Raw genomic sequence first — 26,691 nt, 5'->3', positions numbered from 1 at the left:
AGAATCTTTTTTATGGGTTGGACCAGGATTTCTCAAATAATGAGTTCAGTTGCTTAGAGGCAGGAAAAGTTACTAAGGATTTCTTATGTAAATTAAAATAAGCCTTTTCCTCTTGTACAGGTTTTGTATCCCGAACCTGCGTCCCTCGAGTAGGTGAGATCTTTGCAGCCAGCAAAGGAGCAAAATTCTGGCTTTTGAGGACAGGCTTATCTGGTGATGCATGTGTAGATGCGAGCCGGACCACTTGTCCAGTAGATCCAATGGAAGAACCTGGCATGGAACCGACCGAATTGTAGAGCTTCATATGAGGCTACCATCTTTCCCAGCAGGTGGATGCTTTGAAGAACCAATACCCAGGGTGGTTTCAAAACTTCCCGGACCATTCACTGGATTTCCAAAGCTTTCTCCTGGGGAGATGAATTCTCTGGACCTCTGTGTTGTCAAAGTCGAAAAATATTGCAGTACACACATCACGTGCAAACAACACACAGATGGCCTCCGCGCGTGTACTTGTTGTCAAAGTCGGAAAAATATCGTGCTACACGTTGCCATATATCCACCCCATGCGCGTGCCTGCTGCACGTGCATATTCTCTCCCGTGCGTGCGGATACTCGCAGCCGCGTGATGGCGCCTCCTCGGCCATGCGCTCGAGCGCGTGGTATGTGCATTTACGGTAGAGTTTGTGTGCGTCTAGCGGGCGACTCAATAGTTAAATAATAAAACCAAATAGTATGTTTTATAGATAATGTTCCCCTTAATAATGACTGTAAGTTTGTTTAATGTAAATGGTCGCTGGAAAGAGGAATTCCTCTTTGCATGGTACGAAGGGTCAGACAGGGTTTGAGCAGCTGTGTCTGGTACCTAACTAAAGAACATTTTATTAGAAACAATCCGGTGCTGGTTAGGTAAAGATTAATCGCTCCTGCGTATAGTTATGGCCATTAGTATTTTCTGGACATTTACTATATTTGCGATTCATTACCCATGCAGCGGGAATCTTCAGATTCCCTCCCACCTGAGCAGTTTGATATAGTCACAGCCCACCTGTTCAAACTAACCTATGACCTTTTGTTATGATGCGAGGAGACATTCCTGTGTCCAATGAACAATGAGATTATAGGTCCCTTTGTAGTGTACTGTACGCAGTGTATATAAGATCAGCCAGCCTGGGCAGCTCTCTCACTCTCCACAAACGGTTTTCATCTTGACTAACTTGGAGCTGGTACCAGAAGCTGCGCAGCGATCGTTCCCAGTGTGTGTAAGTTATTCTCTGTAACCAACTTGTTCTCTGTTTGTATTGGCCATACTCTCTCTCTCTCTCTCTGTTATAGTATAGGATTGTGACGCTATTGTATATTTCTGTCTAGATATTCTGTTAGAATGATATGTTAGCTTGTAGTGTATGACTTGTAAACTGTTTCCCCTTTTCGATATAACTAAAAGCTTGTTAGTAAAGGTGTTGGAACCTTAGCAAGGTATCGTGTGTTTATTATATTGCAGAGGGTAATAGGAGCGTCTCAAACGCTCAAGCAGCTTTAGCATTAACAAGGTTAAGCAGCATTACATCGCTACAGTATTTCAGTACAAGGTTTACAGTATAAGAGTATCCTTTCTGTGTGTTACATTCAAGGTTTACTGATTGTCATCCCGTGAGCGTCTGCGCCGCTCGTGTTCTCCTCGTGGACTCGAGCGTCCGCTACGCTGGTAGCGTAGCATTACGGTAGTCGGCCGCCTATAGCGTGCTCGACACCACGCATTAAGCTGTGAGTGAGCGTGTCGCATGTGCATCTCGATCACGGCCGAGCGTATGCTACGCTAAGTGCGTACCCTTACGGTACTCCACACGCCAATTGCGTACTGAGTCTCTTACCCATTTATAGTGAATGTTATAAGATAAATAGTTAGCTTTATCAATTGGCGACTCGTCCGTCCTCCACATATCCGCACTAGCGAACACAGACTTTATCTGTCAGCAAGGGCGGGAAGGCAGTATCCCTTCGTATCGGGATACAGTAGTGCTGGCTAGATAAGCGTCTGTTTCGCTACGTTGAAGGAGTGCTGGTGGAATCCGGAACCGGAGGTAAGAACAATACGCTATTGTCTTTTAAAACTGTTTATTTCTGTTTTGCGTACGCACACACGCACGCACGCACACACCTGTATTTCTTTTCATTTGTGTATTTTCACATATCACTTTCCTGTTTGCCATTTCACAATTGATAACGTGCTGAGAAAGATGTGTTGCTATTGGTAGTTAAAAGTAATATTAATACGTTAAGGAGTAATTTGTAAAACACGCGCACGGCTTGCCTAAGATACAAGGAAGTTCGGTGGGGTGTTCGGTAGATGATTACAGTTAAAGATCATCTACATTGATATAAACGTGTTAATTGTATTTCTGTGGATATACCTGGCTTGCTTACACGTGTCTCTAACAAAGGGCGGGACTAGCGTATGCGACGCAAGGGCCGACGCACGGAGCGTATATTACGCAACGGAGCGTCTGGGTACGCCCACATAATACAAATCACACGATAGTATTGTTTTAGTTAGGCGATAAGGAGGCAACGCGATAATAGCGCAAATCGATCTCAGTGTCCAAAATTTTAAGCTAATAGATCCTTCTCTAGTTGCAACTCCTCGGGATTAGCCTGCGATACTGAATGAAAGGGATTTCTGCGCAGAAACGAAAGTAAAGAGTATATGAGGTGAAAGAGTGTGTATACATATATATAAGTTTCTAATTTTTGGGGTTGAACCACAGGAAATCATTGAGTTCTCGTGAGGTACATACGTGTAAGTGACTGCACGGTGGCTTGGGAGGCATCCCTTGTTAAACATTTAAAAAAAGAGCATTAGAGTATAGCAGACCAGGAGGTCTACTGTAGCACAGACCAGGAGGTCCAGGTACAGCAGGTTAAGAAGTCCGCTATAGATAAAGAGTAAAAGAGCACAACACCAGAAAGGGTTGGTGCGGTACCCATATAGGCCATTAAGCTCAGGCTGAAGGAATTCGCAGCCACAATTTTCGATTCCACTGGTCGCTCCGCACATAAGATTAGTTGCTTATGTGCAGAACGATTGTACCGCACGTAATTGTGTGCATTAGTTAGTAACTTGACCCAGTACCATTTGCGTACACTAGAGGGGTCATAAACGCTATTTGTACATTCTAACGTGATTTGTGTAATTTTTTTTATTTTAAGGGAGGTTCGCTGGTCACTTGGGAACTATCCAACAACCAATAGTTACTGGAAAGGGTTAAGTGCTCTGCGGATCACACCCACATGTTCCAGTAAATAGAGGTTCAGGTCGCAGGGGCCCTAGGTCGAGTACGCCAGCGCTAAGGCAGTGTGTGGGCGTATTGGTCGACGTGGGCGAGTGAGTGGAGTACTCGGTAAACTTCCGCCGCCGGCCTACCCCGGACATCTTGGTTTTTGTAAGGGTTCGCTGAAGACCCTGATTTGAAGGTCAGAGGTAGTGAAAGCAACACCTGCAAAATGGGGGCCAGTTGTTCAGGTAGGGGGCGATCAACCTCGGTTCGGGTTGACTTAGTAAACCGACCAATCGGGTCGGCAAGGTATGTAATGTGTGAGAAATACGGTTCACACACAGAAGTTTTGTGCGATGAATGGGAAAGAATGACTGTGCACGATGGGGAAAAGTTCCCACGGGTAGGCAGTTTTAGTCCCGAGGTGTTACAGAATCTAAGGAGAAGGATATGTCTCATTAAATCTGCAAAGAGACAGATCAAACATTATGATTATTTACAGTTATGGCAACAGGAAGGTGAAATACAAAGAGGATTGGCTCAAGCGGGTGGATCTAACCCTATCAGAAAACTGATAGCCACCGCGCCACCACCACCATACATAACGGGAGAGAAGGTGGTTGCAGAGAATGGCACACTGGTGAATGATAAACATGCACTTAGTAACTGTATAAATGTTAAGACTAATGTAACCAAGATTGTTGATGCTAATATTAACCCGTGCAAGCTGTACCCTGTTTTAAACTTTCCCCAGGATTGTGACCAAGAGGATGAGCCAACAACAATATCGGCACTCTCTCTAGCAGCCACCATAGCAGAAACAACAGTGGGCACGTCCCAACCAGTAAGAGCAGTATCAAAGGCCCCTAGTGGAGGGACAGGTGAGGTCGTATCAACTGGTAAGTACGGCACCATACAATATGCTGAAACCATTTCACCACATGCTGTAGAATCTACTCAGAATGATGTTATTGAACTTAATCCCGTTAGGGTAATTGCAGTGCCAAATGGGAAAACTGACCCTTCAGGAGTCACTCCTGTCAGACACATCGCCATGCACTGCCCCTTTTCCCGAATGGAATTAAGATCAATGGTGTCCGAATTCCCTGATCCTAGGAAAGATCTAGTTGCAAGCCAGAAATACATTAGAGAGCTAGGAAATACTGTGGAGCCCAATAACAAAGACTGGCAGATATTGCTGAGGGCATGTTTACCCTCCAATGTCGACTCAGCGAGATTTTTAGCTGACTGTAAATTAGATGAAGAGGTACCCCTTACGGATGTGTACAACCAAGATAATGTAAAGAGGATAAATTTACAGTTAAAAGAGTATTTTCCAGCTGTTGTCAAATGGAACAAAATTTTCTCCATCAAACAGAAAGAGGGAGAAACAGCTACTGATTATTTTCATCGGGCACTACAGGAAATGGCTAAGTATACAGGCATAGAAGACATTAAGACAAATGTGAATCATAGAGAAGTAGCAGTATCTGTGTTAATGGATGGTTTAAAGGAAGTATTGAGGACGAGGGTACAGACCACCCAACCATGTTGGCAAGGACTGTCGGTGGCTACTTTGAGAGAGGCCGCTATTGATCATGATCGGAATATCACCAGACACAGGGAGTCACAAAGTGATAAATTAATGGCCGTAAGTATACAGGCCCTGACCACAAGGCCACCTCTGTATAAATCTCCGACCCCTGTGGGTAAGTCAAATGTGGTAACTTGTTATTGCTGTCATAAAGAGGGACATTTTGCACGAGACTGTAGATCAAAGAATGCACAAAAATCATATCAACCCCCTAGACAACGACATGACGCACGAAATTGGGATCAAGGACCGCAGAGACGGAGTTATGAGCCACACGCAGGGGAAACAAAAAGGTATCCCCCAAAAAGAGACTGGCAAGTCACTGATAGTTCCCATTTACCCCCTACACAGGTAATAGCTGCCAGCGCAATACAGGGAGGCCACCACGCACCATAGGGGCGAGGCCATACCTGTAATCTGCAGCCAGTGAAATTAATTGCGAGCCTTGGAAGTGAACCCGAGGTCACAATTGATGTAGCTGGTAAATCTCTAAATTTCCTTGTAGATACGGGGGCGGCCAAGTCAGTGATAAATTCGACCGTGGGCATGAGAACCACTGGTAAAACAATTCCAGCCATGGGAGTAACAGGAGTAGTACAGCACTACCCTTTAAGCAAACCTGCAGAAATTACGATAGGGCCTTTGCATACCAAGCATTCTTTTCTGCTGGCTGCATTGGCTCCGACTAATCTCCTAGGGAGAGATTTACTGTGCAAAATGGGATGTGTCATATACTGTACTCCTGAAGGTGTGTTCTTGGACATACCCGAAAACCACGCTCAGGAAGCGCAGGATATGCTAGACTCCCCAACAAGATTAATGTCACACACTGTTGTTGTAAATAGGTGTCCGTCCAAGGTAGAGGAAATGATTTCCCAGATACCGGAATCACTTTGGACCAAGGATGGACAAGACACTGGATTGATGGCAAACGTAGCCCCAGTAGTTGTGCAAGTAAAAGATGGTAGGATAGCTCCAAAAATCCCACAATATCCTCTGAAGCCAGAGGTGGAGTTAGGAGTTTTCCCTGTAATAGAGCGCTTGCTACAACAGGGCATTCTGGTAAGAACGTCCAGCACTGCCAATAGTCCCATCTTCCCTGTTAAAAAGAGTGGGGGGAGGGGTTACAGATTAGTGCAGGATCTAAGAGGGATCAACAAAATAGTTGAGAGTCAATTCCCCGTAGTGCCAAATCCAGCTGTCATCCTTATGCAAATCCCTCCCACTGCAAAATTTTTCACTGTGATTGACCTCTGCTCCGCCTTCTTCTCGGTACCTCTGCACCCTGACAGTCAATACTTATTCGCATTCACATACAGAGGAGTTCAGTACACTTGGACTCGATTACCACAAGGTTTCATAGACAGTCCAAGTATTTTCTCACAGGCCCTGCATGATTGTTTACAGTCTTTCCAACCAGAGAGTGGATCAATATTGATACAGTATGTGGATGATTTACTGCTGTGCTCAGATTCACTGGAAGCGTCCCTGAGAGATACGAAACAACTCCTGTTTCATATTTCAGACACAGGACACAAGGTTTCCAAGGACAAGTTACAATTATGCCAGACCCGTGTGAAGTATTTGGGACACTGTCTAACACAAGGACTGAGACACCTTACCGCTGATAGAATTCAAGCAATTCGTGACATGAACCTGCCACAAACCCAGCAACAGATTAGAACATTTTTAGGAATGTGTGGGTATTGCCGTAACTGGATCCCAGGTTTTTCCATACTAGCCCTACCTTTGCAGGAGATGGTCTCCTCAAACAAACCTGATCGGATTTCGCACACAGACAAATCTGAGATGGCATTTGAGAGACTTAAACAGTGCCTAACGCAGGCACCAGCATTAGGTATGCCTGACTATGGGAAACCCTTTAAGCTGTACGGAACAGAGAGTGCTGGGTGCGCAGCAGGTGTCCTAACCCAGAAGCATGGTGATGCCAGCAGGCCGGTAGCCTACTATAGCGCTCAGCTAGATACGGTAGCGCGATCCCTCCCCACATGATTGCGAAGCGTTGCAGCAATAGCATTGCTAGTCACAAAAAGCGAAGATGTAGTGCTAGGACACAACCTCACAATTCATACACCACATGCAGTGTCAGCCTTACTGAATTCTGCCCAAACCAGACACGTCTCATCAGTGCGGTTTACAAGATGGGAATTGGCATTGATGGCCCCCGTAAACATCACCATAAGGAGATGCAGCGCATTAAATCCTGCAACGTATCTCCCAGGTGTGCCTGGACAGGCACAAAGGGTGGAGGATGAGAGTGATGGTGAAGGAGGATTTAATACAGAGGATGACACGCATGATTGTATGGAATATTTGACCCAAAATTTCACGGCAAGGCCTGACATCAGTGACAACCCACTGGAAGATGTAGATTTTACCTTCTACACTGACGGTAGTTGTCACAGACAGACGGACTCGGGAGACTTGTGTACTGGATACGCAGTCGTAGATGACCAAGGTACCATAGAAGCAGAACCGCTAGGCCCACCACACTCAGCACAAGTTGCTGAACTGGTTGCCCTAACCAGAGCATGTGAATTGGCTAAGGGCAAATCAGCCAACATTTACACAGATTCTAGGTACGCCTTCGGAGTAGTCCATGATTTCGGGGCCCTATGGCGCCTCGGAAATTTCATGACGGCAGCTGGCACACCCGTAGCGCATGCAGCCCACATCAAAAGACTTCTGACAGCGATACAGGAACCCGACAGAGTGGCTGTTATCAAGTGTAAAGCTCACACATATAGCCAAGACCCGGTATCACTTGGTAACAGCCGAGCAGACGAAGCTGCTAAATCAGCAGCCGGTAACCCCATACAAACAGATAGTACATGACTGATGGTATTTAATACTGTAAACACACAGAAATTGTGTGAAATGCAAAATTTGTGTTCCCCACAGGAAAAGGCAGTCTGGAGGTCAAAAGGATATGGCCAGGAGTCCTCAGGACTCTGGACAGATGGACATGGTAAGCCAGTGGCACCCAGAGCATACCTTCCAAGTCTAGCGGAAGCAACACAAGGGCTGACTCATCTAGGCAAAGAAGGAATGTGTAAGTTGGTAAGAGCTTATTGGTGCGCCCAAGGATTTTCCTCCCATGCGGGTAAAAGAGCAATGACATGTCTCACCTGCTTGAGGAAGAATATCGGAAAGGCAATACCGACAGAGCCATCCCATATCCCTCCGACAGATGGCCCTTTCCAGGTAATACAGATTGATTTCATACAATTACCACCTTGTAGAAATTTAAAGTATGTTTTGGTCTGTATTGATGTATTCTCAAATTGGGTCGAAGCATTTCCCGCGGCCACAAATACCGCTGTGTTTACTGCAAAGAAAATTGTGCAGGAATTTGTGTGTAGGTACGGTATCCCTAGAATAATTGAAAGTGATAGGGGTACCCATTTCACAGGTGAAGTCTTTCAAACAATGTGTAAGTTGATGGGAATTAATAGTAAGCTGCACACTCCGTACCGCCCCCAGGCGAGTGCGAAGGTGGAAAGAGTTAACAGCACTATTAAAATAAATTGAGCAAGGTAATGACTGAAACAGGACTGTTATGGCCTGAAGCTTTGCCAATCGTATTATACAGCATCAGAACCACCCCCAGGTCCCCTCTTAATCTGTCTCCTTTTGAAATTCTGTTTGGTCGACAACCCCATGTTATGATTAACCCCCAGGATGATTTGAAATGTAACAATGAAGTAACTGTAAAGTACTTGGTTAAGATGAGTAAGCAATTGAGGAATCAGAATGATAATCTAAAGTTGGTGATTCCTGATTTGCCAGACAGTAATTGTCATGACATTGAACCTGGGGATTATGTAATGATACAGAATTTTCTACGCTCAGGTTGCCTTATTGACAGATGGGAAGGACCATATCAAGTCTTATTGACCAGCACAACTGCTTTGAAGGTTGCCGAGAGAGAGACTTGGGTTCATTCGTCTCATTGTAAAAAGGTCACTGACCCAGAGAGGTCCCGTGATAAAGAACAGACGGTAGAGGTTGTATCACTAGAGTGTCTGTTCAGGAAGGATTGAGACGATACCTGAGCGCTGAGAATAACAAGACCGGAAGCTTGTCGAGCCAGATTTCTTTTTCCCATTTGTTATTTTCTCCAGTTCCCACCTCCCTCCTATTTCCTTTCCCCCTTCTTATTTTTCTCCCTTTACTCCTCTAAGATGGACTTGCCCCAAGAGACTGTGATCCGGATTTTCCTGTTGACCATGATGTTGACCAGAAAAGTCTGTTTCGGTGAGAGTACCATGGAGGTCGATAAAGGATCGGGAATGGGTTCTGGTGACCAGGATGCAGGCGTAGATTTCCAAGAACAACATAATCACCGAGTAAAGGCGAGTATCAGAAAACGATCTGGTAGCATTGACAATAGAAGGAATTGTGAAGGATTGTTAGCTGAAGAGAACTGCATCTGTAGGCATTGTGACAATATAGTTGAGGATGGGTGCATAAAGAAATGTCAGTCCAGTTTTAATGTCCACATGGACCGGCATCCATTGAGTGACTATCACTCCTTAGTGGGTAAAGTGTTAAATCAGACAGACTGTTGGGTATGCTCTCAAGTACCTCAAGGCCATAGCAAATCAGGACTAGTACCATTCCCTTTAACTGTAGGAGAGGTACTTGAGCTAAGTGGTGGGAGGCCGGTGGACAAGAGGTTTAATATCTCTAGTCCTCCTAGTTTGAAGCTCCACCAATATCATGTGGATAGGTCCTTAGTATGCTTTAACATTTCCAATCCCCGAAAGCCGGGAAATTGGGAAGTGTCATGGAGTAATCAAACCATGACCTTTTCATACAGACCCGACAGAATGCCCATAGACACAGAACTTATACGCCAGATAGCCGACCATAGGAAATTTTTCCGGTATAGGTACACCTTAGGAAGTAGGACCATGCGAGTTGGAGAAGTATCACCAGGATACTGTGCACAGATCGTACAAACTGATACGTGTACTAAACAGATGGGAGAATTAGGGTTAGGAGATTTCACATGGAAAATTTGTAACATGATAATGTCATACTCCGTCCCATATGTTCTCCCCGATGATGCATATTTCATATGCGGGAGGAAGGCGTATAAGTGGCTTGCCCCAAACTCAGAGGGATTGTGCTATATTGGAAAAGTACTGCCTGAAGTAATGACTGTAACCCATAACAAAATGAAAGATATTCACCGCAGTGCCCAAGCTCCTTATACTCACACTCATTACGAGCACATCGTTAAACGGCACCTGATAGAGAGAACAGAGCATCCGGCCTCTGACCTGATCCATGAATCCACCGGGATTCAATTCCTACTCGCATTAGATATCACTCGTACCGCCAGAGGAGTGATAAATTACAAATATATATCTGCGCTTGCAAATTTATTAGACAATATCACTGAAATGTATGACGACACGTTCAGGTACACTGGGAGAGAGTTACAAGCCTACAAAACAGAACTGGTTCAGCATAGGATGATTCTCAATTACCTCACAGCTGTGACAGGCGGGTATTGTGTTACCCTAACAACTCAATATGGAATAAAGTGCTGCACGTACATTACAAACAGCACAGAGGACCCAGCCGAGGTCATAGACCAAAAGATGGATGACATTTTACAATTAAAGTGGGAGTTTCGAAGGAAACACAATCTCACACTCGCTGCTGTGGGTAATGAGCTGACCAGTTGGGTGTCATGGTTGAACCCACGAAATTGGTTCTCGGGCTTAGGAGAATGGGCCCAAGGTATTATTATGGATGTAGGGAAATTTCTTTTGTGTATTCTGGGAGTCGTCATATTGGTTGGCCTGATATTTAGATGCGTTCGGGTTTTAGCGAAGCGTAAAAGTAATACCAGGGTGATGAGTCTAAGGAGCGAAGACACTGTACTAACAACAACTAATTTGATGTATGACCCAACGATAGAGACAATGTTGTGATGAAAATGTGATTCCACGGTCCGTTTCTTTCACCCGTTTCTCCTTTGTTTTCCTCCAAGGTACAAAGACATCCGCTTGGAAGAAGAATTTGACAACCTCTTTTATACAGACCATTGATGAACTATGCTACAAGCCCCATTTTCCCTAGTGACTTTAAATTTTACGATAGCCCAAATATTTTAGTGACTAACTTTCTGGACAATGGAAAAACTTTTGCCGTCATTTATAGCAAAAGCATCAGGAGACTACAGTCAACATGTACATCAAGACAAGACACAAGACAAGACCTCAATCGGCAAATGTATATTAAACTCACATAGTTTATGACTGCATTTACCATAATTGCTTCTTATCTTCATTCCTACAACCTTCAGGTAATGACACACATAGTCAATAGGGAATATAGGCACAGATATCAGCACTCACATATCCCCCCATTCATGTATCATCAACTAAAATGTGCTCCCCCATTTTGTTACAACTAAAAGCCGGAAAGAGCTCGGTAAAGTTTGACAGCCCATCCACAGACCCTTGATACGGGATAAGAAGGAATTCAAATGTATACTTCGCAATACCTCGGAGCTTGATTTAAAACACGTACGGCACGATGATACATGACCCCTCAAACAAGGATTCATACACACATGCTTCTACTATCTCACTAGGTCATACCTTTTTCCCACCTGCTCCTCTCCTCCCTTTACCCAATCATAAGATGGTATTTACATTATGACATATATTTTTCTTTTTTGAACTGTTTTAGGAAGTGGCAGTTATTGATGACTGCCAAAGGGTGGACTGTCAAAGTCGGAAAAATATCATGCTACACGTTGCCATATATCCACCCCATGCGCGTGCCTGCTGCACGTGCATATTCTCTCCCGTGCGTGCGGATACTCGCAGCCGCGTGATGGCGCCTCCTCCGCCATGCGCTCGAGCGCATGGTATGTGCATTTACGGTAGAGTTTGTGTGCGTCTAGCGGGCGACTCAATCGTTAAATAATAAAACCAAATAGTATGTTTTATAGATAATGTTCCCCTTAATAATGACTGTAAGTTTGTTTAATGTAAATGGTCGCTGGAAAGAGGAATTCCTCTTTGCATGGTACGAAGGGTCAGACAGGGTTTGAGCAGCTGTGTCTGGTACCTAACTAAAGAACATTTTATTAGAAACAATCCGGTGCTGGTTAGGTAAAGATTAATCGCTCCTGCGTATAGTTATGGCCATTAGTATTTTCTGGACATTTACTATATTTGCGATTCATTACCCATGCGGCGGGAATCTTCAGATTCCCTCCCACCTGAGCAGTTTGATATAGTCACAGCCCACCTGTTCAAACTAACCTATGACCTTTTGTTATGATGCGAGGAGACATTCCTGTGTCCAATGAACAATGAGATTATAGGTCCCTTTGTAGTGTACTGTACGCAGTGTATATAAGATCAGCCAGCCTGGGCAGCTCTCTCACTCTCCACAAACGGTTTTCATCTTGACTAACTTGGAGCTGGTACCAGAAGCTGCGCAGCGATCGTTCCCAGTGTAAGTTATTCTCTGTAACCAACTTGTTCTCTGTTTGTATTGGCCATACTCTCTCTCTCTCTCTGTTATAGTATAGAATTGTGACGCTATTGTATATTTCTGTCTAGATATTCTGTTAGAATGATATGTTAGCTTGTAGTGTATGACTTGTAAACTGTTTCCCCTTTTCGATATAACTAAAAGCTTGTTAGTAAAGGTGTTGGAACCTTAGCAAGGTATCGTGTGTTTATTATATTGCAGAGGGTAATAGGAGCGTCTCAAACGCTCAAGCAGCTTTAGCATTAACAAGGTTAAGCAGCGTTACATCGCTACAGTATATCAGTACAAGGTTTACAGTATAAGAGTATCCTTTCTGTGTGTTACATTCAAGGTTTACTGATTGTCATCCCGTGAGCGTCTGCGCCGCTCGTGTTCTCCTCGTGGACTCGAGCGTCCGCTACGCTGGTAGCGTAGCATTACGGTAGTCGGCCGCCTATAGCGTGCTCGACACCACGCATTAAGCTGTGAGCGAGCGTGTCGCATGTGCGTCTCGATCACGGCCAAGCGTATGCTACGCTAAGTGCGTACCCTTACGGTACCCCACACGCCAATTGCGTACTGAGTCTCTTACCCATTTATAGTGAATGTTATAAGATAAATAGTTAGCTTTATCATTGTTCTGCTGTGCGTGCACATATTCGCAATTCGCAATTTGCGTATGGTCGCTCCCACGGTCATATGCATCAGCGCGTTGTATGGGTATTTACGGTAGAGTTTGTGAACGCATGGAGAGCTATCAAAACACATTACATATTTAACCCAAATAGTGCACAATGTGCACCACACCAGAAAATAACAACAGTTTAAATGGTTTCAGAACAAAGGGATTCACCTTTACAGAATAGGAGGGGACAGAACAAGGTCATAAGGTGGTGTTTGGTATCCAGCTGTAGGGTATTTTAAGGGTAACATTCCGGTGTTGGTTTGAGGAAGATCGCATGTTACTGCGGATAGTTTTGTGCAGAAGCAGAATATAGATATAAACTGTATTTACTGTATATTATGTATGCGGCGGGAATCCAGAGGAGACCACCCACAAGAGCAGTTGGGAAAGACATCGCCTACCTATTCAAACCGACCTATGACCTCTCCTGTAAAAGTGCATTCCTGTGTCCAATGGACAAAGGGATTACAGTATCCATTGTATTGCTTTTGGAAGAATTGTATAAATAAAGCCTGCTGCAGCCTGGTCTGGCACAAGTCTCACAACGGTATCTATTAGATTACGGAGGACCGGACCGGGAAGCGCACGCGAATATACTCACGTATGTACCATTGACTGTAGCCATTATTCTGTTATATTGTCTTATATTGTATTGTATATATTGTAACCCCCTTTCAGCAATATTACGCTGTGGTGTCGGAACCCAGTGATTTAACTACAAATCGGTGTTGTGTCTTCCTTTCCCCGCTAAGGTTTAAAAGTGTATTAGTAACGCATTGCATTGCTGTATAAGGTTTAAAGCATATTCATCGGGTGTGTACCCGCTGCGGGTGCATTGTACCGTCAGCGCGGCGTTTGTACACAGAGTCCGTACATCGTACGGGACTCTGTACGCTATTAGTGTAAAAAGTATGTAGCGTGTGTACCAAGTATAGCGGCCGCAGCGGCTAAGGTTTAAAGTGTGTTTAGAGTGAATAGAAGGTATAGCTTTTCGTTCCTGTATATAAATCGATATTATCCATTGAGGGCATCGTCCGGTTTTACACATATCCACAGCCTAACAGGTCACAGCAGACTTAACCTATCAGCAAAAGGGTGGACAGGTATCCTACGTATCCTTTTCTTGGTCGGTGGATGCACTGAGAAACCCTGATTATTTGCTGATTAGATGACGTCTGCTCTGTATGGTTTGTAGGGATGCTGGTAGAACTCATAAGGTAAACAGAAAAAAAAGTTATTTAAAATCTGTGAATTTATTTTTGGCGCCAAATGCATACACAACAAAAGCGTACACCCATACTCTTTGTACACCCACTCATATTGTTGCCATAGGACTGATTGCTAGATTCATAATATAAATATTAAGGAAGTAAGTGTAAAACACAAACGCAGTCTGGCCTAGTTATAAAGGTTTATACAGAAAGAAACTGTGTGGCGTGTTAAGTGAGCGATTATAGTTAATATTGCTCACATTTATAGAAATTGTGTGAGTTGTTTTATTGCGTCCGCACATTGGTACACGTGGTACGGAACGTGAGGACAGCGTACACAAAAAACGTGCACAGGGCGGCAAGGTCGCACACGTGGCACAGAGGTACGCATGGTTGCGTAATTATGCAAGCTTGCGTAGCGTTGTGTGCGCAGAATAAAACCACACAATAGTTTGTTTAGTTTAAAGGTGGGGCAGTAGCCATGCTACAATAGAACAAGATTGCCCAGTTTCTAAAGTTTAGTATAAAACTCTTATTTACTGTATTGCCTCTGGGAGTAAAGCTGCTTGTCTGAATGAATGATAATTTTCTGTAAAGAAAAACCAAAGTGTATTTGAGTGAGCGAACTTAGGAGCGAGTGGAAATTTGAACCTCGGAATTCGGGATCCCGTCGTTTGGTACATCAAGTGAGTGGAGACTTGGTGGCGTGAGGCAGCTGACTCACGTTAGTATAAGGTTTAAAACGCAAATCGTGAGGCGATTTGTAAATGAGCGTGATAGTGCATTGTAATGCGAAGTATTGAAGTTAAAAGTTTTTTTTGGTATTACGCTCCAGACTGAGGGTCCCAGTTTGTACAACGACCCGTGATCGTATGGCAGATACGTAACAAGTACCTATATGCTGTGCGATTGGACCGCGCATTTGTGGATGCGATATATATAGCGCAACTGGATTCCCTTTTACGTGCTTTTCGTAAAATCGCGGTACCATTAGCACTGTATAGAGCTTACGCAAGTGTGATTTGTGTATAAGTGTATAAGGAGTTTTCGCTGGTCTTTCTCAGGAAAATCTCCAACGGTGTATATTCACTGGAAATAGGTAAGTCACTCCTAAACACTTCCAGTGAATAGAAATCAGATAGGGACCTCACTGGGTACGCATTGGTCATTCTTGGAGTGAGTCGTGGTACCCGGCGGAGGAGTGGGTGAAAGCGCTTTAAGAACTTTCACCGTCTATTCGTATTGTGCATTGGGGATTGCGTAATAGGAAAAAGTACGCAATGGGATTCAATTGCACAAGCGGTGGACGTTTAACCAGGGTTCAGGTTGAGGTGCCACGGCCCAAGGGGTCAGCAAGGTTTGTTATGTGTGGTAAATATGGATCACACACTGAAGACTTTTTGTCTGAATGGGTAAGTATGACTGACAAAGATAGGGTACCATTCCCTAAGTTTTGAACCAGAGGTATTGCAGAATTTAAGGATAAGGATATGTTTAATAAAATCCAGAAAACAAAGGATTAGACATACAGATTGTTTAAATTTATGGCAACAAGAGGGGGATATACAAAGAGAATTAGCTCGCGCAGCAGGTTCCAAACCTAGCGGGAAAATAATGGCGACCGCACCACCACCACCACCGTATATTGGTGGTCATTCCGAGTTGATCGCTCGTTATTTTTTTTCCGCAACGGAGCGATTAGTCGCTAATGCGCATGCGCAATGTCCGCAGTGCGACTGCGCCAAGTAAATTTGCTATTAAGTTAGGTATTTTACTCACGGCATTACAAGGTTTTTTCTTAGTTCTGGTGATCGTAATGTGATTGACAGGAAGTGGGTGTTTCTGGGCAGAAACTGGCCGTTTTATGGGTGTGTGCGAAAAAACGCTGCCGTTTCTGGGAAAAAAGCGGGAGTGTCTGAAGAAACGGGGGAGTGTCTGGGTGAACGCTGGGTGTATTTGTGATGTCAAACCAGGAACGAAACTGACTGAACTGATCGCAGTGGCAGAGTAAGTCTCGAGCTACTCAGAAACTGCTAAGAAGTTTCTCTTCGCAATTCTGCTAATCTTTTGTTCGCAATTCTACTATGCTAAGATTCACTCCCAGTAGGCGGCGGCTTAGCGTGTGCAAAGCTGCTAAAAGCAGCTTGCGAGCGAACAACTCAGAATGAGGGCCATTGTGGGGGAGAAAGTGGCTACAGACAATGGCACATTGGTACAAGATAAGAGTGTAATTGATAAATGTACTAATGCTAACCCTTGCCAGTTGTATCCCATTTTAAATTTTCCCCAGGACTGCGAGCAGGAAGATGAGCCCAGCACAATATCGGCACTCTCTCTAGCAGCCACCATACAAGACACTCAGGTGGGCACGGCCCAACCAACAAGAGCAGTAGTCAGGCCCCCTAGCGGAGGGATAAGTGAGGTTGTGTCCACAGGTAAGTACGGTTCCGTACATTATGCAGAGACAATAGCACCCCATTGTAGAATCAAACCAGAATGATGTAATTGAATTAAATCCTGTCAGGGTGATTGCAGTCCCCAATGGGAAGACTGACGCTCAGGGAGTAACTCCCGTCAGGAACATTGCCATGCATTGTCCCTGGTCCCGGACAGAATTGAGGTCAATTATGTCAGAATTTCCTGATCCCAGAAAAGATCTAGTCGCATGCCAGAGGTTCATTAAAGAATTAGGTAATGCCACCGAACCCACAAACAAAGATTGGCGAACAGTGCTACGGATATGTTTACCCTCCAATATTGACCCCGCGAAGTTCATAACTGATTGTAACTTAGACACAGAGGTACCTCTCAGTGAGGAGTACACTCAGGAGAATGTGCGGCAAATAAATCTGCAATTAGGAGTATATTTCCCTACTGTTGTCAAATGGAATAAAATCTTTTCCATAAGACAAAAAGAAGGTGAAATGGCATCTGAATATTTCCATCGAGCACTGCAGGAAATGGCTAGATACACTGGGGTCGAGGATATTAAGGACAATGCACATCACAGGCAGGTAGCCATTTCTGTATTAATGGACGGGTTGAAGGACACACTGAGGACCAGGGTACAGACCTCTCTACCAAACTGGAGAGGTATCTCAGTGGCTGCATTGAGAGAGTCCGCTATCAAGCATGATAGGAACATCGTTAAACACAGGGAGTCACAAGGGGAAAAACTGATGACTGTAAGTATAGGTGCACTTACCACAAAACGACATCAGCCGAAACCCCAGACCCCTGATGGTAAGTCACGTGAAGCAACATGCTATAATTGTCACAAGGTAGGACATTACTCGAGGGAATGTAGGAATAAAGGTTCACATAATGTATACTGACCCTCTAGACCAGGATATGAACCACACTATAATACACATAATTGGGATCAGGGACCGCATAGGAGAAGTTACGAGCCACACGCAGGGGAAACAAGGAGGTACCCACCTAGGAGGGACTGGCAGACCTCTGAAAATTCTCAGCTACCCCCCTCACATATTGTAGCTGCCAGTGCGCTGCGGGAGAATCTCATCACACAATAGGGGTTGGGCCACACCTGTAGTCTGCAGCCAGTGAAGTTGATTGCTAGCCTTGGTAGTGAACCTGAGGTCACGGTTGATGTAGCTGGTATACCATTACCTTTTTTTGTAGACACAGGGGCGGCCAGGTCAGTGTTAAATTCGACTGTAGGTATAAAAACCATGGGTAAAACAATTGCAGCAATGGGAGTAACAGGAACAGTACAACCCTACCCTTTGAGTAGACCTGCAGAGATTACGATAGGGCCCTTGCAAACCAAGCATTCTTTTTTTGCTGGCTGCAGCGGCTCCGACTAACCTGCTTGGAAGAGATTTATTGTGTAAAATGCGGTGTGTTATATACTGTACTCCTGAGGGTGTCTTCTTGGATATACCTGAGAATCACGTTCAGGAAGTGCAAGATATATTAGACACCCCTCAAAGGCTAATGTTGCATTCTGCTGTTATAGACAAGTGTCCAGCAAAGGTAGAGGAAATTAACTCAGAAATACCGGGTTCCCTATGGACCAAAGTTGGAAAAGACACTGGATTGATGGCGAATGTAGCTCCGGTAGTAGTGCAAGCAAAAGACGGTAGGATAGCTCCAAAAATCCCCCAGTATCCTCTGAAGCCAGAGGTAGAATTAGGAGTGTACCCTGTCATAGAGCGGTTGCTACAACAGGGCATACTAGTCAGGACATCCAGCACTGCCAATAGTCCCATTTTCCCTGTGAAAGAGTGGGGGGAGGGGTTACAGGTTAGTGCAGGATCTAAGGGGGATAAACAAGATAGTTGAGAGCCAATTCCCCATAGTGCCCAATCCAGCTGTCATCCTCATGCAAATTCCCCCTACTGCAAAATTTTTCACTGTCATTGACCTCTGCTCTGCTTTCTTTTCTGTTCCTCTGCACCCTGACAGCCAATACCTCTTTGCATTTACATACAGGGGAGTACAGTACACCTGGACTCGTCTCCCCCAAGGTTTCATTGACAGCCTGAGTATTTTCTCCCAGGCTTTGCATGACTGTTTACAATCCTTTCAACCTGAGAGTGGATCAGTGCTAATACAGTATGTCGATGACTTATTGTTGTGTTCTGATTCACTCGAATCGTCCTTGAAATACACAAAACAGCTTCTGTTTCATCTTTCCCATACAGGACACAAGGTTTCAAAGGATAAGTTGCAGTTGTGCCGGACCAGGGCAAAATATTTGGGACATTGCTTGACTCAAGGACTTAGACACCTCACCGCTGATAGAATACAGGCAATTTGCGACATGACTCTGCCACAAACCCAGCAACAGATCCGCACTTTCCTTGGAATGTGTGGGTACTGCCGAAACTGGATCCCAGGGTTCTCCATACTGGCTTTACCTTTGCAAGAAATGGTCTCTTCGAACAAACCAGATCGGATCTCGCACACAGATGAGTCTGAACTGGCATTTGAGAGACTCAAACAGTGCCTATCACAGGCACCTGCATTAGGTATGCCAGATTATGGGAAGCCCTTTCAGTTATACGGTACAGAAAGTGCAGGGTGCGTGGCAGGTGTCTTAACCCAGAGACATGGTGATGCCAGCAGTCCGGTAGCTTACTACAGTGCACAGTTGGACACCATAGCGCGGTCTCTCCCCACATGCTTGCGAAGTGTTGCAGCGATAGCTTTACTAGTAAGTAAAAGCGAAGACGTAGTGTTAGGACACAACCTGACAATCCATACACCTCATGCAGTATCAGCCTTACTAAACTCCGCCCAAACCAGACATGCCTCATCGGCACGGTTTACAAAATGGGAATTATCTTTGATGGTCCCTGTAAACATCACCATTAAGAGATGCAGCGCACTAAATCCTGCAACTTACTTGCCAAGTGTGCCTGGACAGGCACAAAGGGTGGAGGATGAGAATGATGGTGAAGGAGGATTTAGTGCAGAGACTGATACGCATGATTGTATGGAATACCTGAATCAGACTTTCACTGCGAGACCTGACATCAGTGACAACCCACTGGAAGGCGTAGACTTTACCTTTTACACTGATGGTAGTTGCCACAGACAGACAGAATCGGGAGACTTGTGTACTGGATACGCAGTTGTAGACGACAGAGGTATCATAGAAGCTGAACCCCTGGGCCCACCGCACTCAGCACAAGTTGCTGAGCTGGTCACTCTAACGAGAGCGTGTGAATTGGCCAAGGGTAAGTCAGCTAATATATACACAGATTCTAGGTATGCCTTTGGAGTGGTGCATGATTTCGGGGCCCTATGGCGCCTCAGAAATTTCATGACGGCAGCTGGAACACCTGTAGCGCATGCGTCCCACATAAAAAGGCTCCTAACAGCGTACAGGAACCAGACAGAGTGGCTGTTATCTAGTGTAAAGCACATACTTACAACCAAGACCCAATTTCCTTGGTAACAGCCGGGCAGACGAAGCTGCTAAATCAGCAGCCAGCACCCCCATACAAACGAACATCACATCACTGATGACATTCAACATAATCAACACACAAAAATAAATTGAAATGCAAAATTTGTGTCCCTCACAGGAAAAGGTGGTCTGGAGGTCAAAGGGGTATGGCCAGGAGACCTCAGGACTCTTGACAGATGCACACGGTAAGCCAGTGGCCCCCAGAGCATATCTTCCAGGTCTAGCTGAGGCGGCACACGGTCTGACTCACCTAGGCAAAGAGGGTATGTGCAAGCTAGTGAGAGCCTACTGGTGTGCGCCAGGATTCTCTTCTCATGCAGGTAAGAGAGCAATTACATCTTTTACTTGCTTGAGGAAGAATATTGGAAAGTCAATACCAACAGAGCCATCCCATATCCCTCCGACAGACAGACCTTTTCAGGTAATACAAATTTATTTCATACAGTTACCACCCTGTAGGAATGTAAAATATGTGTTAGTCTGTATTGATGTATTTTCCAATTCGGTAGAAGCGTTCCCTGCTGCCACAAATACTGCTACGTTCACTGCAAAGAAAATTGTTCAGGAATTTGTGTGTAGATATGGTATCCCTAGAATAATTTAAAGCGATAGGGGTACCCATTTTACAGGTGAAGTCTTTCAGGTAATGTACAAACTGATGGGAATTAATAGCAAGCTGCATACTCCGTACCGACCACAGGCGAGTGTGAAGGTGGAGAGAATGAACGGCACTATTAAGAACAAGCTGAGCAAAGTGATGGCTGAGACTGGATTGTTGTGGCCAGAAGCTTTGCCACTAGTATTGTACAGCATCAGAACCACTCCCAGGTCCCCCCTTAACCTATCACCCTTTGAGATTCTTTTTGCCCGACAACCTCATGTAATGATAGACCCCCAGGATGATTTTAAATGCAATAATGAAGTGACTGTGAAATATTTGGTTGGGATGAGCCAGCAGCTGAGAAATCAAAATCGAAGACTACCGAACAGTAATTGTCATGACATTGAACCTGGGGATTATGTAATGATTAAAAATTTTCTACGCTCAGGTTGCCTCATTGACAGGTGGGAAGGACCGTACCAAGTCTTGCTAACCAGCACGACAGCATTAATGGTTGCCAAAAGAGAGACTTGGGTCCACTCGTCCCACTGCAAAAAGGTCGCTGACCCGGAGAAAACTCGTGACAAAGAGCAAAGTGGAGAGAACCTCGTATCACTAGAGTGTTTGTTCCGGGGAAGCTGAGAGGCAGGACTGTTGAGACGGCACCTGAGCGCGGAAAACAACAAGACCAGAGACGGTTGTCGCACCAGTTCTTCTTTTTCCACCTCCCACTACCCTCCTTCTCTTCTTCTCTTTCTCCCCCCCTTCTTGTCTCCCTTCTCTTCTCTTAACAAGATGGATCTACCCCAAGAGACTGCGTTTCGGGTTTTCCTGTTAATCCTGTTGTTGACCAGGACAGTCTATTACGGTGAGGGTCCCAGAGAGGTCGAGCAAGGATCTGGAATGGGTACTGATGGCGAGGATGGATTTGTAGAATCCCAGGAGCAACACATCACTCGAGCAAAGGCGGGTATCAGAAAGCGCTCTGGTAGTCAGGGAGCTTGAAGGCACTGTGAAGGGTTATTGTCTGAGGAAAATTGCATTTGTAGGAATTGTGAGAACATAGTCGAGGATGGGTGCATCCAGGGATGTCAGTCCAGCCTTAACATTGACATGGACCGTCATCCATTGAGTGATTACCACTCACTAGTGGGTAAAGTCTTAAACCAGACAGAATGCTGGGTGTGCTCACAAAGACCTCAAGGTCAGAGCAAGTCAGGATTAGTACCGTACCCTTTAGCAATAGATAAGGCACTCGAATTGCGGGGTGGGAGACCGGTGGACAAGAAATTCAATATTTCTAGGCCCCCTAGTTTGAAGCTGCACCAGTATCATGTAGATAGATCCTTATTATGTTTCAATATTTCCAATTACCGAAAACCGGGAAATTGGGAAGTGACGTGGAATAACCAGACAATGACCTTTTCACACAGAGCTGATAGGATACCCATAGACTCTGAACTTGTACGCCAAATAGCCAACAGTGGACGGTATTTTCGGTATAGGTATACTCGTGGAAGCAAGACAATGTGGGTTGGAAAAGTATCGCCAGAGTATTGTGCTCATATCATCCAGTCCGATACTTGTACTGAGCAGATGGGAGAACTAGGGATTGGGTTTTTCACGTGGAAAGTTTGTAATATGGTGATGTCATATTCTGTCCCCTATGTTCTCCCGGATGATGCCTATTTCATATGTGGGAGGAAGGCGTACAAGTGGCTTGCCCCGAGCTCAGAGGGATTGTGTTATATTGGGAGAGTACTGCCAGAGGTCATGACCATAACCCATGATAAGATGAGAGAGGTTCACCGCAGTGCTCAGGCTCCTTATACTCATACTCACTATGAACACATTGTCAAGAGACACCTCATAGATAGGACAGAGCACGCAGCCTCTGGTTTGATCCACGAATCCACCGGGATTCAATTCCTTCTCGCATTAGACATCACCCGTACTGCCAGAGGTATTATAAATTATAGGTATATCCATGCACTAGCGAACTTGATAGATAATATCACTGAGATGTATGACGACACCTTCAGGTATACGGGAAGCGAGTTACAAGCTTACAAGAAAGAACTGATCCAGCACAGGATGGTCCTTAATTATATCACGGCCGTGACGGGTGGGTACTGTGTCACTTTGGCAACTCAATATGGTGTGAAGTGCTGTACGTATATTACAAACCGCACTGATGACCCAACCGAGATTATCGATCAAAAATGGATGATATCTTGCAGTTGAAGTGGGAGTTCCGGAGGAGACACAACCTTACTCTGACGGCTGTGGGTAATGAGCTGACCGGCTGGGTCTCATGGTTGAACCCACGAAATTGGTTCTCAGGATTAGGAGAGTGGGCTCAAAATGTTATTATGAGTGTAGGGAAGTTTCTACTTTGTATCCTGGGAGTCGTCATAATTATTGGTTCGATATTTAGGTGTGTTCGAATTCTGACACGGCGCAAGCACGGCACAAAGTTGATGAGTCTAAGGAGCAAGGGCACTGTTATAGCAGCAGATTTAATTTATGACCCATCCATAGAGACAGTGTTATGATAAGGATTGCAAATTGATTTCATGGCCTGTTTCTTTCACCCGTTTTTCTTTTGTTTCCCCCTCTGCCCAGATACATCCATCCGGAAAAGACATCAGCCCTACCCAAGAATGTTTATGTGAATGTATTTTAGATATGTGTCTTATCTTCATCTCTATAACCTCCAGTTAAATAGCACACATAGTCGACAGGTGATATCCACATATACTAGCACTCACATATGTTCCCCCTCCATGTATCATCAACTAAATGTGCACCCCATTTGTTGGAAAGAGAAGCCGAAAAGAGCTCGGTAGTGTTTGTTGGCCCATTTACAGACCCTTAATACGGGATGAGAAGGATTTAATGTATACTTAGCAATACCTCGAAGCTTATTTAGAACATATACGGCACGATGATACATGCCCCTCAGAAACGGATTCATACATACATGCTTTTTACTATCCCACTAGGTCATACATTTCCTAACTACCCCTCTCTCCCGACTATCCAAACTTCTGTAGATATTGTGTAGATATTTTTCTGTTTAGTGATTAGATAAGTGGCAGTTATTGGTGACTGCCAAAGGGTGGACTGTCAAAGTCGAAAAATATTGCAGTGCACACATCACGTACAAACAACACACAGATGGCCTCCGCGCATGTACTTGTTCAGCTGTGCGTGCACATATTCACAATTTGCGTATGGTCGCTCCCGCGGTCGTACGCATCAGCGCGTTGTATGGGTATTTACGGTAGAGTTTGTGAACGCATAGAGAGCTATCAAAACACATTACATATTTAACCCAAATAGTGTACAATGTACACATAGTCTCCCTGCACCACACCAGAAAATAACAACAGTTTAAATGGTTTCAGAACAAAGGGATTCACCTTTACAGAAGAGGAGGGGACAGAACAAGGTCATAAGGTGGTGTTTGGTATCCAGCTGTAGGGTATTTTAAGGGTAACATTCCGGTGTTGGTTTGAGGAAGATCGCATGTTGCTGCGCAGAGTTATGAGCAGAATAAAGATATAAACTGTATTTACTGTATATTATGTATGCGGCGGGAATCCAGAGGAGACCACCCACAAGAGCAGTTGGGAAAGACATCGCCTACCTATTCAAACCGATCTATGACCTCTCCTGTACTGTAAAAGTGCATTCCTGTGTCCAATGGACAAAGGGATTACAGTATCCATTGTATTGCTTTTGGAAGAATTGTATAAATAAAGCCTGCTGCAGCCTGGTCTGACACAAGTCTCACAACGTTATCTATTAGATTACGGAGGACCGGACCGGGAAGCGCACGCGAATATATTCACGTATGTACCATTGACTGAGCCATTATTCTGTTATATTGTCTTATATTGTATTGTATATATTGTAACCCCCTTTCAGCAATATTACGCTGTGGTGTCGGAACCCAGTGATTTAACTACAAATTGGTGTTGTGTCTTCCTTTCCCTGCTAAGGTTTAAAAGTGTATTAGTAACGCATTGCATTGCTGTATAAGGTTTAAAGTGTATTCATCGGGTGTGTACGCGCTGCGGGTGCATTGTACTGTCAGCGCGGCGTTTGTACACAGAGTCCTTACATCGTACGGGAGTCTGTACGCTATTAGTGTAAAAAGTACGTAGCGTGTGTACAAAGTATAGCGGCCGCAGCGGCTAAGGTTTAAAGTGTGTTTAGAGTGTATAGAAGGTATAGCTTTTCGTTCCTGTATATAAATCGACATTATCAGTGTCCAGCATCATTCCCAGGAACGATAATCTCGTTGTCGGTTCCAACTGTGATTTTGGAAGATTCAGAATCCAGCAACTTCAAGGATATTGCGACGTTCTGCAGTAACTTCTCCCTGGAGTTCACCATTATCAGCAGATCATCCAGGTACGGAATTATGTTGACACCTTTCTTGCGAAGGAGAACTATAATATCCGCCATCACCTTGGTGAATATTCTCGGTGCTGTGGAGAGACCGAACGGTAACGTCTGTAACTGGTAGTGACAGTCCTGAACAGCAAACCGCAGGTATGCCTGATGTGGAGGCCAGATAGGAACATGCAAGTATGCATCCTTGATGTCTACAGACACCATGAATTCTCTTGCCTCCAAACTGGAGATCACCGCTCTTAGAGACTCCATCTCCTGAGACCCTGCAGCTGCTGCAGGCTTCCTATCCCTTCCACGGCCTCTTCCCGCGAAGGAGGGGGTTCCTCTGGTCCTTCTCAACTTGGCGGCTCAAAAGGACTGCATTGGAGGAGCAGAGTAAGGTTTTCTCGCAGGTGGTGCTGCGGAAGGAAGAAAAGCTGACTTACCTGAAGTAGCCGTTGATATCCACGCATCCAGTGTGTCCCCAAATAGCGCCTCACCTGTGAAAGGGAGGGTCTCTATACTCTTTTTGGATTCATCGTCTACGTTCCATTGGCGCATCCAGAGACCTCTGCGAGCCGATACTGCCATCGAGGAAATTCTAGAATTCAACAATCCAATGTCCTCCATGGCTTCCCCCACGAATCCCGCCGAATCCTTTATGTGACCTAGAATTAAGACAACATTATCCCTATCAATTGTATCTAGATCCTCTAGTAAATTGTCAGAATACTTATCAATAGCGTTAGCCACCCATGCACACGCAATAGTGGGCCTAAGGGTGGCACCAGTGGCCATATAGAGGGACTTAAGTGTCGTCTCTATCTTGCGGTTAGCCGACTCCTTTAATGAAGCCGAGCCAGGGACAGGCAAAGTAATCTTCTTTGATAACCTGGACACAGAAGTGTCTACTATGGGAGGGGTCTCCCATTTATTTCTGTCTTCCTCAGGAAAGGGATACGCCAAACGAATCCTCCTTGAAATCTGTTATCTTTTCTATGGGTTGGACCAGGATTGCTCAAATAATGAGTTCAGTTCCTTAGAGGCAGGAAAAGTTACTAAGGATTTCTTATGTAAATTAAAATAAGCCTTTTCCTCTTGTACAGGTGTTGTATCAGTAATCTCTAACACTTCTCTAATGGCTAGTATTATACACTGAATACTCTTTGAGTATCCAACAAGGCTTCCTCTAAGGATGAAATCTCTGTAGCTTCTAATACATTTTCATTAGACATGACACAATGTGTACTTTCACCCACAGTCATACGGGGAACTATCAGGGACAGTCTCCCACTAAAGAATGTCAGAGGAGCCCAGAGCTTAGAACCAGACCGCACCGCGCTATATATGAAGCGTTTTACATACAGATATAAACCCTTCAGCGCTGTTATAATAAATTTAGGCTATTTCACCTATAAAACACTCCCCCCACCCCCCTTTTTTCTATAACACCCTG

The 26,691-nt window shown here is 44.8% G+C and overlaps 1 protein-coding gene across 1 annotated transcript in view; it reads right to left on the bottom strand.

Moving 5' to 3' along the window:
• Positions 1 to 26,691, bottom strand: part of LOC134989418 (uncharacterized) — a 229,117-nt gene that overhangs the window by 163,677 nt on the left and 38,749 nt on the right. The window contains exon 11 of the mRNA XM_063950608.1: positions 25,682 to 25,903. Within this exon, the coding sequence (XP_063806678.1) occupies positions 25,682 to 25,903 (222 nt within the window). The remainder of the gene's footprint in view (positions 1 to 25,681; positions 25,904 to 26,691) is intronic.

This window comes from Pseudophryne corroboree, chromosome 2, assembly GCF_028390025.1.
Source record: "Pseudophryne corroboree isolate aPseCor3 chromosome 2, aPseCor3.hap2, whole genome shotgun sequence".
NCBI classification, from domain to species: Eukaryota; Metazoa; Chordata; class Amphibia; order Anura; family Myobatrachidae; genus Pseudophryne; species Pseudophryne corroboree.
This window is presented reverse-complemented; position numbering and strand designations above follow the sequence as displayed.